At 38.9% G+C, this 15,401-nt stretch overlaps 1 protein-coding gene across 3 annotated transcripts in view; it reads left to right on the top strand.

Moving 5' to 3' along the window:
• CENPJ (centromere protein J) overlaps positions 1 to 15,401 on the top strand; it is a 58,744-nt gene that overhangs the window by 30,522 nt on the left and 12,821 nt on the right. For all 3 annotated transcript variants that reach the window (XM_045844819.1, XM_045844818.1, XM_045844820.1), the window contains exons 10-11: positions 385 to 627; positions 4,283 to 4,367. In XM_045844819.1, the coding sequence (XP_045700775.1) occupies positions 385 to 627; positions 4,283 to 4,367 (328 nt within the window). The remainder of the gene's footprint in view (positions 1 to 384; positions 628 to 4,282; positions 4,368 to 15,401) is intronic.

Raw genomic sequence — 15,401 nt, forward strand, 5'->3', positions numbered from 1 at the left:
AATCTTCTATTCTTCGCTTTACCTCAGCTCTTCTTCCTTCAGTTAGTAATTAATTCCCATTAACTTTTTCTTCACCAGATATCCCCCATTTATCTCATTTATTTCACTTAATATCTTAGTTTAGACCTTTATTATCTCATAGTCATGTTATTGCAGTTAACTCCTAAGTGTTGTCTGTCCCCTCGTTTCCTTGATTCCTGGAATTAATTTTGCTGATGGTATGAAGTGAGGCTCTAGCCTGAACCCCTTGTTCCCTTTCCTGAAAATCCCGGTATTACTGGAATGTGATTGAGCCTTCCCTTTTCTATTCCCTGTGCTACACTAGCTGTACTCTTCTATGACATTATTTTAATTCTAGTAATTCTTTTTTGTGGGGAGGGACAGGCTTTGAAACAGCAGATAGCAGATTTACAGGAAGATTTGAAAAGAAAGGAAGCAAAATGGTCAAGTACACATGGCCGTCTTAGGAGCCAGATAGATATGTTGGTCAAAGAGAACACGGATCTCCGGGAAGAAATAAAAGTGATGGAAAGATTCCGACTTGATGCTTGGAAGAAAGTGGAAGCCGCTGAGGGCAGCACCAAGATCGGTCAGTGTGGGACTGCCATGAAGAAAGAGGGGTCCATGGTAGGTTTGGAGATCGGCTTTGTCAGGTTAGGGAGAGATGTTAAATATTTGGGCAGTCAGATTCATAGAGACAGAAATTAGAAGGGTGGTTGTCAGGGCTGTGGGGAGGGGAAAATGCAGGGTTAGTGTTTAATGGGGACAGAGTTTCAGTTTTGTAAGTTAAAGAGCATTCCTTGGATGGATGGTGGTGATGGTTGCGTGACTGTGAATGTACTTAATGCCACTGACTTGAGCACTTTAACATGACTAAAAATAGTAAATGTTGTATTATATATATTTTACTGTAATTAAAAAAATTTTGAGTATTGTTATACAGATAGTTTTCAAATTCATTTGTGTAATTTTAATAAAGGGATTATTATAAACTGCAGGCAGACAATCTGAGTTAAAGCAGGTCAAGGGAAGTGTTTTCAGAGAGTTACATTTGTGTAACCCTTTTGAGTCAGGTAATTGGTATTTCATTCATCTGTTCACAACTCTGACTTGCCAGACACTGCAGATAAAGAAAGCAATGAACAAAACAGGCAAATGTCCTTGCCTTCTTGGAACTTAATATTCCAGTGTCAGGAGAAAGATTATAAATAATATAGGTAAATAAAATATATGACATGGTGGTGAAAACTAAAGAGAAAAAGCAAGAAGGGGGAATAGCTGTTTGGGGTCTTGCAGTTGTAGGTAGGATGGCCAGGGAAGGCCTTACTGAGAAAATGACATTTGAATAAAGACCAAAGAGTGTCTAAACCAGGCTGGAACCTGGGTGGAAATCAGAGGAGGCACAGGAGCCCCTGGCCTGGAGACTGTCTGCTTGGAGGGCCTGAGGCTGAGCAAGGGCAGAGGCTGGTACAGCAGGTTCTTGAATAGTGTTTTTTTGATACAAAGTTGATGGTAGGAACTTAACTCTTTTATCAATTAGCCTGATAGAATTGCAGAACCTATCAAGGATGTTAAGTGAATATTTGCTATAAGGCTGGAGCAGAGTAAGTAGGGAGAATAGTAGGGAAGAAATCAGAGATAGAATGATGACGGATGGCAGGTGCAGATTTTATTAGGCCTTAATATTTTCTGTAAGCACTTGGGTTTTTTCCCTGAGTACAATGGGGAGGTCCTTGCAGGGCTTTGATGGAAGCAGTGGCCTGATCCTTTGTCTTTGTAAGCTCACTCTCTATTGTAGACACGGGGTGGGGGGTGGGGGGGAGAAACTATGGGCCCAATCAGGAACATCAGGGGGGATTGTTGCAGTGATTCAGACCACAGATGATAGTGGCTTAGGCTTGGGGAGTGACATTGGAGAGGTTGAGAACGGGATGGGATTTATTGATGAAGCACATAGGGGGAGTGACAGCATGAAAGGAGTCAGGAATGCCTTCCCAGTTTAGTGTAGTTTTTGCTTAATATAAGAGTTTCCATTTGTTATGAGAATCCACAAGAAGACATCACATATTGCTTAGGGCTGTAGACATTAGGAGCTCATGTGCAGACAAGGGAAGTTTGAAAGGCCAAGGAGATAATCATGTAGAGATGTTACGCAGGGATCAGGGAAAGTCAGGCTGGAGCTCGAAGTTTGGGGTCATCAGCATGTATGGTGAAGCTTTGGGCCAAGAGAGGTGACTGAGGCCAAAAGTGAGGCTGAGGGTGAGAAGCTGGGGGTGAGGAGAATAAGCAACCAGGGTGTAGGAAGGAAAGGAGGCTGGCTGGATGGTGTCCTATGAGCCAAGTCTTTGAGGAAAGTGTGATCTTTGGCATCAAAGGCTGCTGCTAAGTTGAAGACTGAAGGTTGGTCATTGGATTTACCAAGCAGAGATGTTGAAATAAAAGCCCTACAGGACAAGAGGGAATGGGGAGAAGTTTCAGACAGGATATAAGAACTGTGTAGAAAAGTTTTACAGTAAATGTAAAGAGAAGGAGTAGTTGGCTGTAGGGGAAGTTATCTTTGTTTTTAAGATGGGGAATTAACAAGTGTTGGTGTATTGGTAGAATTGGTTTAGTAGAGAGGAAAAAGATGCAGGAAAAAGGGGGAGAGTTGTGGATGCATTGTTATGAGTGAGGGGAAATGGGATTGAGGGAATGGGGAGGCTGGCGTTGGCCAGGAGCATGGGCAGTTTGAGTCCAATAATAAGGTCCAAGGTCTGGACCCAGGGATAGATGTGGTGCCAATGGGTAGGAAGTTCCCTCCTGATACTTTAACTTTCTCAGTGGAGTGGGAAGCATGGTCCTCTACTGACAGTGAGGATGGAGAACATGGGAGAAAGTGTGAAATTGTTGCCTAAGAGAGGAAAGCCAAGGGACTGGGAAGTGTAGTGTGAGTCCTGGGTAGCATTGGGGGCCCATGAAGGTTAGAGATCACTATTTCCATTGAGAATGGCTTGCATTATTTTTTTCTTGTTTGGCTTTTTGGGGGTAGGTTGGTGGAGAGTCATGTTTTAGGAGAAGTGTGGTCATCAGGGGAAATACCACCCAGGAGAGAGAGGGGCTTGGAAGTTTACAGTATGCAGTGACCCACAAGAATTTTACCTACTTAAGAAGGGCATAGGCTACAAGGCTGTGAGGGACATAGAACACTTGGATCAATGACTTGTGGGACCCTGTTGGCTATAAGCCTTGTTGGAGTTAGGGTATTAAAGGAATGAGCTGAAGGAGAAGCTGTGGTAGTCTGAAAGTGGCATTCTGCCTTCCTCCTCAAACAGGTTTTTATGGAAGCTTCCCTAGATAGAGGCATTTGAAAGAACAGTCTGATGAACACCTGAAATACTTGCTTAGATTGAATCACTGTTAATGTTTTGCTCTATTATGTGTATGTAGTTTGCTGGTCCACTTGAAGGTAATTTCAGAGATCATAGCATTTCACCCCTAAATACTTGAGCACTAAATGGCATTGGCTTTTTGAAGAGACCAGGCTAATAATTTCATGCCTCACATTATGAATTCAAATGCTTTGAAATCAAACAGTTATTGGTAATTGAAGACAGTGATGATGACAGTTCTAGAGTTTCCCTACAGTAGTTTACAGCTGAGATTGGAGGGAGAGTAGGTCAAGAGGTGGAAGCTACAGAGCTGGAGTATCATCAGGAGAGGAGGAGTACATGGTGGATGAGTACACGGCCATAAGACTTGGAGCTGGGTGGGTAGGGAGGAGGGAAAGAGATTTGGTTGGAAGCAGTGACGGGGAGCAAGGAAGACAAGTGTCCTACCTCTAAATCTAGGGTTGTGAGCTTTGAGGACCCTGAGAAACCTCCAGCCTTGCAAGGGACAGTGGTGAGCAGTCTTCTCAGTGGGAGTTAGAGTTCAGTTAGAGCAGGACGGTGATGGAAGTATTCACTGGAGAGGCCAAGATAAGGGGGTTTTGCTGATGGTGACCATGAGGTCCTGCCCTCTCCTCTGGCTAATCTGGCATCAGTCACAGAAGACTGTTTCATTTTACATTGTCTGTCATGCCTTTAACTTGAGGATTGAATGTATTTCCAGATGTGGGGTGTGTGCGTGCGTGTGTGTGTGTGTGTGTGTGTGTGTGTGGTTCTCTCTGGTCTCTAGCGACAAATGAAAACAATGTAAATGAACATACTTAAAAAATTCTCATTGCAAGCTGAGTTCTGTTAGTGTCATACATTGTACTAATATGTAGACTAACACTAATTTTATATTCAATTATCTCCTATAGAATTCATCAGTTCGAATTCAAAAGAGACAAAATTCTGCTGGAACCCAGCTAGAACGATACAAGAAAAATAGTTTGCCCATACAAGGTAAGAAGTTGCATGATCTTTTAAAAAGACGTTTCAGGAATTTAAAGAATAGAGAATTTACAACCAACTTAAAAAATAAAACACTCAATATAATTGGTGCCCCGTGTATGCCACTCCCCCACTTAATTTCCACCCTCATGGTATTCCCATGCTCCTTTCTCATTCTTTTACTATATTGTGTTTGTAAATCAATAAGAGTATTTTTTCCATAATTTATGTTATCCCTCTACAATTTGCTTTTTTCTCTTTATATTTTAAGACTTACCACATTAACACATACAAACTCTGGTTTATTGATTTTAATAGCTATACATATTCCATGTGTGTTTTCCTGGCTGCAGGGCATTCAGGTTTTCTCAGTTTGTCAGTAGCATGTACAGGGCTGCAGAAAGTCTTGATTATGTGAGTTTCTTTGGGGTACTTGTCAAGAGTTGGATGTTGGGTCATAGCAGCAGCTTTGTGCAAGTACAGGAGGTTTTCCTTTTGCTCTGCCAAGTGTTTTACCAGGTGTGGTTATTTTTTGTTATTGTTTGTTTTGTAATTATGCCATCAGTAGAATGTGCTGTACTTGTCAACCCTTGAACTGGTCAGACTTTACAATTTTGGCCAATCACATGGGTGTGAAATGGTGGGTCAGTGTAATTTTAATGTCATTTCCTTGAGTAGTGGTTAGGTCTTGTGGACATCAGTTTGAATAGTTACTGGGCATTTAGATTTCCTCTTTTGTTGCTTGCCTCTTTATTTCATTTGTAACTTTGAGAGGGGGTAGGGTGTGTGTGTTTCTCTTCACTGAAGTTAGTTATTCTGTGCACTGATCCTGTCAGTTAAAAGCACTGCCAAAATCATCTCACTGTTCTGGTGTAGCTTGTCAGTTTCTGTTTTTCATGTACATGTTTTTTCTTTTAATATTGAATTTATCAATCTTTTTTCATGATTTTAGGAAATACTCAATATTAAGTCACAAATATATCATTTTCTCCTATGAACTTCTGTTTTCACAACTGGTTCTTTAATTGGCCTGGAACTTTTAGAACTTGTTTTTGTGAATTAAATTTAGAAAAGTGGATATCACGTATGCAGTTTGACAATTATAATGGAAAAACTTGGATAACCACTAGCTAAATCAAGAAATAGATTAGAGGCACTGAGAACCGACCTTTCCATGATCATATCACACTGCTTTTCCTTGTAGTCTCCACTCCCATAAGTATAGCCCTGAAAAAATATTTTACTTGTTTTTGAGCTTTCTGAACAGTCATATGAGCATATGTGTATTTCATTTTCATCTTTCATTATACATTGCTTTTGAGATTCAGTCATCTTGATCTGCATCTCTGCATGATCTGCATGAATTTTCACTGCCAGGTAGTATTCATTGTATGAATACAGTACAATTTACTTTTCTCTTTTGATGGTTATTTTATTTTTTTTAAGTTTCAGGATGTTACACAGTGGTGCTGTGAACATTGTTATACATTTCTGGTATGCACATTAATTTCTCTAGGGCATATACCTAAGGCTGGATTTCTGGGGTATTGGGAGGAATACCTTTAATGCTCGCTATTAGATTTTGGTAAAATATTTTCCAAGGTGATTTTACTTTATTATCAGCAAAGTTAAGTGCTTGCTTTGCTCCAGACCTTGTTAATACTTGCTATTGTCAGACTTAAATTTTTGCCATTCTGGGAGTAGTGTAACAGTATCTCATCATAGTTTTAATTTGCATCACCCATATTACGAAGTATGTTGACAACCTTTGCCTGTGTTTAATTCCTTCGACAGCTCTATTACAGGTATCTTCTCCCAGTCCAGGGTTTGTCTTTTTTACTTTTTATAGAATCTTTTGTTGATCTGAAATTCTTTATCTTTTTAAATTGAAATATATTTGATATATAACATTGTAGAAATTTAAGTTGTACAGAATATTGATTTGATACATTTATATGTTATCATTACTCGTGTAGCAATAATTGGTACCTCTATCACCATTACATAACTATCATTTCTTTTTAGAGGTTGGAATATTAAGACCTGGTCTTTTAGTAAGTTTGGTGATTATAACATGGTATTATTGTCTACATTTTCACTATACTGTGCATTAGAACTCTAGGATTTATGTTCCAACTTCATACCCTTCAACATCTCTCCTATACTCCCATCTGCCAGTCCTTGGTAACCAGCATTTCATTCTGTTTTTATGAGTTTGCTTTTTTTAAGCATTCCACATATAAGTGATGTCACACGGTATTTGTCTCTATCTGACTTATCTCACTTAGCATAATGCCCTCAAGGTTTACCCACATTGTTGCACATGGCAGGATTATCTTCATCATGGTTGAATAATGTCCCTTTGTATATATGTGCTCATCTTCTTTATCCACTTATCCGTTGATGGACACTTAAGTTGTTTCCATATCTTGGCTATTGTGAATAATGCTGCAGTGAACATGGGAGTGCAGAGATCTCTTCAGATCCTGTTTTCATTTCCTGTTCTTGAATATAGACCCACGAATAGAAGTGCTGGATCATATGGTAGTTCTATTTTTAGTTTTTTGAGGAACCTCCATATTATTTTCTATAGTGGCTGCTGCACCACTTTACATTCTCACCAACAGTGTACCAGGGTTCCCTTTTTTCCACATGCTTGCCAACACTTATCTCTTGCCTTATTTTTTAAAAAAAGATTTTATTAATTTTAGAGAGAGGGGAAGAAAGTGAGCAAGAGAGGGAGAGAAACATTGATGTGTGAGGGAAACATCAATCAGTTGTCTCTCACACACCCCCAGACAGGGGTCTGGCCCACAATCCAGGCATGTGCCGACTGGGAATCGAACTGGTGACCTTTTGGTTTGCAGGATGACGTCCAGCCCACTGAACCACACCAGCCAGAGCCTCTTGGTCTTTTTTATGATAGTCATTTGACAGTTGTGGGGTGATACCTCATTGTCATATTTTATTTGCATTTCTCTGATGATTAATGATGTTGAGCATCATTTTATGTACCTATTGGCCATTTGGGTGACTTTTGGAAAATGTGTGTCTAGTTTCTCTGCCCATGCTTTTTTTTTAAAAAAAAAAAAGATTTTATTTATTTTTAGAGAGAGGGGAAGGGAGTGAGAAAGAGAGAGAGAGAAACATCAGTGTTGTCTGTCATGCACCCCCTCCTGGGGACCTGGCCCACAACCCAGGCATGTGCCCTGACTGGGAACTGAACCAGTGATCCTTTGATTCACAGTCCAGCACTCAATCCACTGAGCCACACAGGCCAGGGCTCTCTGCTAATATTGTAATTGGATTGGTTCTTTTGGATATTAACCCCTGATTGGATATATGGCTTGAAAAAATTTTCTACCATTTGGTAGGTTGCCTTTTCATTTTGTTGATTGTTTCCTTTGCTGAGCAGAAGCTTTTAAGTTTGATGATTTTTGATTTGTTGATTTTTGCTTTTGTTTGTGCTTATGGTGTTATATCTAAGGATACATTGCCAAGACCAGTGTTGAGAAGCATATTTTCTGTGTTTTCTTTAAAAGTTTTATGGTTTCATGTCTTATGTTTTAAATCTTTGATCCATTTCAAGTTAACTTTTAAGAGTGTTGTAGGGTAGTGGTCTAATTTCATTTTTTCTTCATGTGTTTATCCAGTTTTCAGAACACCATTTGTTGAAGAGACTATCTGTTGCCCATTGAATGTTCTTGGTTTCTTTGTTAAGTATTAGTTTACCATATATGTGGAAATTTGATTTTGAGCTCTCTATTATGCTCCATGGGTTTGTGTGTCTCTTTTTATGATAATACCATACTGTTTTAATTAGTATAGCTGTGTAATATAGTTTGAAATCAGGAATTGTGTGACCTCTGGCTTTGTTCTTTTTTTCTCAGGATTGGTTTGGCTATTTGGGGTCTTTTTTGGTTCTATACAAAGTTTAGGATTTTTTTTCTATTTCTATTTCCATTGGAATTTTGATGTGGATTGTGTTTTAAGTAGTATGGCCATTTTAACAATATTACTTTTTCTGATCTATGAACATGAGATATCTTTTCATTTGTATCTTTTTGATTTCTTCCAACACTGCCTCATAGTTTTTGTCCTATAGATCTTTACCAGGTATTTTTTTTGTTTTTGACGCTGTTGTGAATAGTATAGTTTTATTTTTTCAACTGTTTCATTTTTAGTGTACAGAAGTGAAGCTGATTTATGTATGTTGATTTATACTTTATAATTTTACTGAATTTGTTGATTAGTTTCAATAGTTTTTTTTTATTGAATCTTTGGGATTTTCCTTTTCTTAAAATATATTTTATTGATTATGCTATTATAGTTGTTCCATTCCCCCTGCCCCCCATTTTGGCCCCTTTGCCCTGTATCCCCCTTCTACCTGCATTACCCCCCCTTAGTTCATGCCAGTGTGTCGTACATATAAGTTCTTTGGCTTCTCCATTTCCTATACTGTTCTCTTAAAAGGTCTTTTTTTTTGGATGTAGAAAGTGAATTTAATCTTGGTTTAAGAAAATCCAAACAGTAACCCTACTGACAATGAATTTCATCATATAACTTTATTTCAGATATGAAGTCTTTAAGATGCTAAATGCCAAATGATTTCTTCTTCATGGCACTTCTTGCATTGCCTTGACCTAAAAAATTAAAATACTATTTGAAGGCAAAACAGTGAAAGCAAGAGAAGTTCTTTTTAAAAAAAATATTATCTTATTGTTGTTCAAGGACAGTTATCTACATTTACCCCCTACAACTCCCCCTTCCCCAGCCATCCCCACCTCCCTCCCCTGCTTCTACCCCCCACTGGTTTTGTCCTGAAAAACCAATGGAGGTTTTGTCCCTATTGGTTTTGATAGTTGTTCCTGAAAACCCTTCCTCCCTTACCCCCCATTATCACCTGCCACTTTCCCTCTGGTTACCATGAGATTGTTCTTAATTTCAATGTCTCTGGTTATATTTTGCTTGCTTGTTTGTTTTGTTGCTTAGGTTCCACATATAGGTAAGATCATATGGTATTTGTCCCTCACCGCCTGGCTTATTTCACTTAGCATAATGCTCCTCAGTTCCACCTTGTGCTATCCAAATGGTAGGAGCTGCTTCTTTCTTTCTGCTGCATAGAATTGCATTGTGTAAATGTACCATAGTTTTTTGATCCATTCATTTCCTGATGGGCACTTAGGTTGCTTCCAGTACTTGGCTATTATAAATTGTGCTGCTATGAATATTGGGGTGCATAGGTTCTTTTGGATTGGTGTTTCAGGGTTCTAAGGGTATAATCCCAGTAGTGGAATTGCCAGATCAAAAGGCAGTTCCATTTTTAATTTTCTGAGGAAATTCCATACTATTTTCCACAGTGGTTGCACCAGTCCCGCATTCCCACCAACAGTGCACTAGGGTTCCCTTTTCTTCAGAACCTCTCCAACACGTGTTGTTTGTTACTTTGTTTAGGATGGCCATTCTGACTGGTGTCAAGTGGTATCTCATTGTGGTTTTAATTTGGATCTCTCTGATGGCTAGTGATACTGAGCATCTTTCCATATGTCTATGGGCCCTCTGCATGTCCTCCTTGGAATAGAGTCTGTTCAGGTCCTTTGTCCATTTTTTAATTGGGTTGTTTGTCTTACTGCAGTGGAGTTGTGTGAGTTCTTTATATATTTTGGATATCAAGCCCTTATCCGAGGTATCATTGGCAAATATGTTTTCCCATATAATTGGTTCTCTTTTCATTTTAATGCTGTTTTCTTTAGCCAAGCAAAAGCTATTTATTTTGATGAGATCCCATGTGTTTATTCTTTCTTTTATGTCCCTTGCTCTAGGGGACATATTGGTGAAAATATTGCCACATGGAATGTCTGAGAATTTCCTGCCTATGTTCTCCTCTAGGACTCTTATGGTATCATTGCTTATATTTAAGTCCTTTTATCCATCTTAAGTTTATTTTTGTGTATTATGTAAGTTTTCAGTCAAGTCATTTTTTTGCATGTAGCTATCCAGATCTCCCAACACCATTTGTTGAAGAGGCTATTTTTACTTCATTTTATGCTTCTTCCTCCTTTGTCAAATATTAATTGACCATAGAGACTTGGGTTTATTTCTGTGCTCTATTCTGTTCTGTTGGTCTATATGTCTGTTCTTATGCCAGTACCAGGCTGTTTCAATTACAGTGACTTTGTAATACAGTCTGATCTCAGGTATTGTGATCCCTCCTACTTTGTTCTTCTTTCTCAGAATTGCTGCAGCTATTCAGGGGTGTTTTATGGTTCCATATCAATTTTTGAAATGTTCTACATCTGAAATATGTCATTGGTACTTTAATAGGGATTTTATTGAATCTATAAATTGCTTTGGGTAGTATGGACATTTTGATGAAGTTAATTGGAAATCCATGAACATGGTACATGCTTCCATTTGTTTGTGACTTCTTTAATTACTTTCTTCAGTGTTGTATAGTTTTCTGAGTACAGGTCTTTTACCTCCTTGGTTAGGTTTATTCCTAGGTACTTTTTTTTTCTTGTTGCTATAGCAAAAGGGATTTTTTTCCTGATTTCTGTTTCTGATGTTTCATTGTTGGTGTACAAAAATGCCTTCAATTTCTGAATATTGACTTTATATCCCGCTGTTTTGCCAAATACACTTAGTAGGTACAGTAGTTTTTTAGTGGAGTCTATAGGATTTTCTATGTACACTATAATGTCTTCTCCAAACAATGACACTTTAGCTTCCTCCTTTCTGATTTCATCTTCTTCTTGTCTGATTGCTGTGTCTAGGACTTCCAAAACTATGTTGAATAGGAGTGGTGAAAGTGGAAATCCTTGTCTTGTTCCTGATCTTCGTGGGAAAGCCTTTAGTTTTTGCCCATTGAGTATGATGTTAGCTGTAGGTCTCTTGTCTATGGCCCTTATTATGTTGAGGAATGCTCCCTCTATTCCCACTTTGCTGAGTGTTTTTATCATAAATGGGTGCTGTGCCTTATCAAATGCTTTTTCCACCCTATTGATATGATCATGTGATTTTTGTTTTTGCTTTTGTTAATGTGATGTATTATGTTTATTGATTTGTGAATATGGTACCATCCTTGCATCCCCGGGATGAATTCCACTTGGTCATGGTGTATGATCTTTTTAATGTATTGCTGGATGCAGTTTGCCAATATTTTGTTGAGGATTTTAACATCTCTGTTCGTCAGTGTTATTGACCTGAAGTTTTCTTTCTTTGTTGTATCTTTATCTGGTTTTGGGCTTAGGATGATGCTGACTTCATAAAGCGAGTTTGGGCATCTTCCATCTTCTTGGATATTCTAGAACAGTCTGTGAAGGATAGGGGTTAGCACTTCCTTAAATGCTTTGTAGAATTCTCCTGTGAAAGTGTCTGGTTTAGGGCTTTTGTCTGTTGGGAGTTTTTTGATTCCTGCTTCAATTTTTTCAGCTGTTACTGGTCTGTTCAGGCTTTTTGCTTCTTCATTGAGTTTTGGAAGATTATATTTTTCTAGAAATTTGTTCTCACCTAGGTTTTCAAATTTCTTGGCATATAGTTCTTCATAGTAATTTCTTATAGTCCTTTGTATTTTTGTGGTATCAGTTATAATCTTCCCCTCTTTCATTTCTGATTGTGTTTATTTGGGTCCTCTCTCTTTTCTTCTTGACGAGTCTACTTAAAGGCTTGTCAATTTTGTTTATCTTTTCAAAGACCCAGCTCCTGGATTTATTAATCCTTAGAATTGTGCTTTTAGTGTCTGTGTTGTTTAATTCTGCTCTGATTTGGTTATTTCCTTCCTTCTACTTGTTCTGGGTTCTCTTTGTTGTTGTTCCTCGAGTTCTTGTAGGTAGGTGTACAGTTAAGTTGTTCATTTGAAATGTTTCTATCTTTTTTAGGTAGGCCTGTATCTCTATGAACTTCCTTCTCAGGACTGCCTTTGTTGTGTCCCATAAGTTGTGGATTGTTGTGAGTTCATTTTCATTTGTTTCCAAAACTTTTTGATTTCTTCCTTAATCCCATTCTTGACCCATCCCTTGTTTAATAGCATGGTATTCCGTCTTTATGCCTTAGAGTGGTTTGCATTTTTTTCTTTGAGGTTGGTTTCTAGTTTTAGTCCCTTGTGGTTTGACAAAATGCTTGATATGATTTCAAGTTTGGTGAATTTGTTGAGGCCTGTTTTGTGTCCTATCATGTGGTCTACCTTTGAAAATGTTCCATGTGCATTTGAAAAGAATGTGTATTTTGCTCCTTTGGGATGAAAGTTTATATATATCAGTTAAATCCATTTGACGTAGGACATTGTTCAGTACCACAATGTCTTTGCTGTTTTGTTTGGAAGCTCTGTCCATGTTTGACAGTTGGATGTTAAAATCCCCTACTATAATTGTGTTGCTGTCAATATCTTTCTTGAAGTCTTCCATGTCTTTCTTTATGCATTTGGGAGCTCCTGTGTTGGGCGCATATATATTTACAATGTTTATGTCTTCTTGATGGATTCTTCCCTTGAGTATTATGAAGTGTTCTTCTGGGTGTGTTTTTATGGCTCTTTTTTTGAAGTCTATTTTGTCTGATATGAGTATTGCTACCCTGGCTTTTTTTTCCTGTTCATTTGCTTGGAATATTTGTTTTCAGCTCTTCACTTTCACTCTGTGTAGGTCTTTTGTTCTGAGGTGGGTCTCTTCTAGGCAGTATATATGTGGGTCATGATTTCTTATTTATTCAGCTATTCTATGTCTTTTGATTGGAGCATTTAATCCATTTACGTTTAAGGTTATTATTGATAGGTGCTTACTCATTGCCATTTTTTTGTACCTGTGTTCTTATCTCTCTCACCCCTTTTTTTCCTTTTCTTTAAGCAGACCCTTTAGCATTTTTTGCAGAGCTCGTTTGGTGGAGGTATATTCTTTGAGGCTTCTTTTGTCTGGGGGATTCCTTATTTGGCCTTCCATTTTAATTGAGAGCCATGCTGGATAAAGTAGTCTTGGTGTGTTTCTCCCCCCCCCCCCCACGCCCCCATTACTTGGAATATTCCTTGCCATTCACTTCTGGCTTGGAGCTTTTCCATCGAGAAGTCAGCTGCTAGTCTTATCTGGCCTCTCTTATATGTTACTTCCTGTTTCTCCCTTGCTGCCTTTAAGATTCTCTCTTTGTTTTGGAATTTTGCCATTTTAAATATGATATGTCTTGAAGTGGGCCTCTTTGGGTTGCTCTTAATTGGGACTCTGTGTTTTTTGGATTTGTATTGTTCTTTCTCTCATAAAATTAGGGAAGTTTTCCATCATTACTTTTTCAAACAGGGTTTCTATCCCTTGCTCTTCTTTTCCTTCTGGTATCCCTATTATACGGATATTATTATGATTCATGTTGTCCTGCAGTTCCCTTAACCCCTCTTCGTTCTTTCTGAGTCTCTTTTCCTTTTCATGCTTTTTCTGTGTGTGTTTTTGTGCCTTGTCCTCCAGCTCACTGATTTGATCCTCTGCTTCATGTACCCTGGTTTTGATTCCTTCTACTGTGTTTTTCAGTTCAGAAATTGTATTCTTCATTTCCTCTTGGCCCTTGTTGATAGTTTCTATTTCCTTTTTTGTGTTGATATAGTTTTATTGATAAAATGAGTTCATTTTTGTTTTCCTGTAGTTTTTGGTAATTCTCTGAGAGCTCATTGAGGTTCCATATAACCATTGCTTTGACCTCAATATCTGATAGTTGAATTGCTTCTATTTCATTTAGCATTCTTTCTGAGGCTTCTTTCTTTCCTTTCATTTGGGGCTTGTTTCTTTGTCTTCCCATTGTTTGTAAGACTCTTCTTGTTAGCCTCAGCTTTTTAATTTCATCTGTTCTGACTCCTTGGGTTTATGGTGTGAACTTCTATGGTAGAAGACCTGTGAGATTCAGTGGTGCAATCTCCTTGATCTCCTAAACTTGCTGTTCTTGGGCTGTTGTTTATATTGATTCTCTGTATGTCTTTGGGTTTTGATTGTTGTTGGGTCTTTCTTTGGTGGGTCCTTCTCTCCAGCTGGTTAACTGAGGGTCACTTCACCCACCTTTCTTGTATACTGTTGTGTGGGTGTGGACAGGTTGTGTTGAAGCTGGTTCTTCTCTCTGTCCAAGGTTTTGAGTTTTCTCTCTTGCTCTTGTTCAGTTGTTTGTTCTGGGCAATTTCTCCACCATTTAGTTGTAATTCCAGATTCGTCTTGGGTAGTTAGTGTGGCTTCCACTCACTCTTTTACCTTCTTCCTTTATTATGTGTTGGTGGTTCCTTTGTTGGTGGGTTCTCTCTTCCAGCAGGTATACTGGTGTTCCCAGCTCCCATCTACTCTTTTATGTGATTAGTTGGAGCGGGAAGGCAAAATGGATTAAGACAGTGGGAATGTGTTCTATGGGATTTAAACTACCAACCCGGAGAGAAGAGATGGAGATCCTTTAGATATATATAGTGTTAACCATGATATTTCACACAACTATCTACCTTTTAGAAAGTGTGGAAAAAGATAAGACTCTTGTTAGATGGGAGGAAGGATTGTGAGTTGGATCCAGAAACTGAGCTTGTGGTAGGTCAGATTATGAGATATAGTGAGAGTAAAGGATAGAAAATAGGTGTAGTGTTCGAGAGGATAGTGTTAACCACAGCAGCAGTAAATTTCCAGAAGACAGTGAAATGGGGTATGATCTGGCTGATGTGTATTATTTACAATTGTGGGGGATTGGGTTTCATTTTTTTCCCTTCTTGTGATTTTGCGTGGATGGTGCCACGTCTGAGCTGCGCTCTTCACCGTTGCCCAGCCTCCAACCCAGTTCCTCAGTTCGCTGCCAGGCCTGTGCCTTCAGTCCACCAGTTGTGCTGTCCTGGAGGTGCACCAGTTAGGGGCAACACACACACCACCTTCTTGTTCTTCACTGTCCTATGTGCTAGGGACTCTCAAAGTCTCTTCAGGGTAGTTTCTTCCACTGTGTTAAGTCTTTCTGGGGACTGATAACTCCCTGAAACCACCCCCACTGCCGCCCCCACCCACTGGTCTCCGCAGAGGGCGGGGTGGGGGCAGGGAGCCTCCTCCTTTCTCTTAGCAA

Source organism: Phyllostomus hastatus, unplaced genomic scaffold (genome assembly GCF_019186645.2).
Source record: "Phyllostomus hastatus isolate PE091 unplaced genomic scaffold, TTU_PhHast_1.1 phas_contig_41, whole genome shotgun sequence".
Taxonomy (NCBI): domain Eukaryota; kingdom Metazoa; phylum Chordata; class Mammalia; order Chiroptera; family Phyllostomidae; genus Phyllostomus; species Phyllostomus hastatus.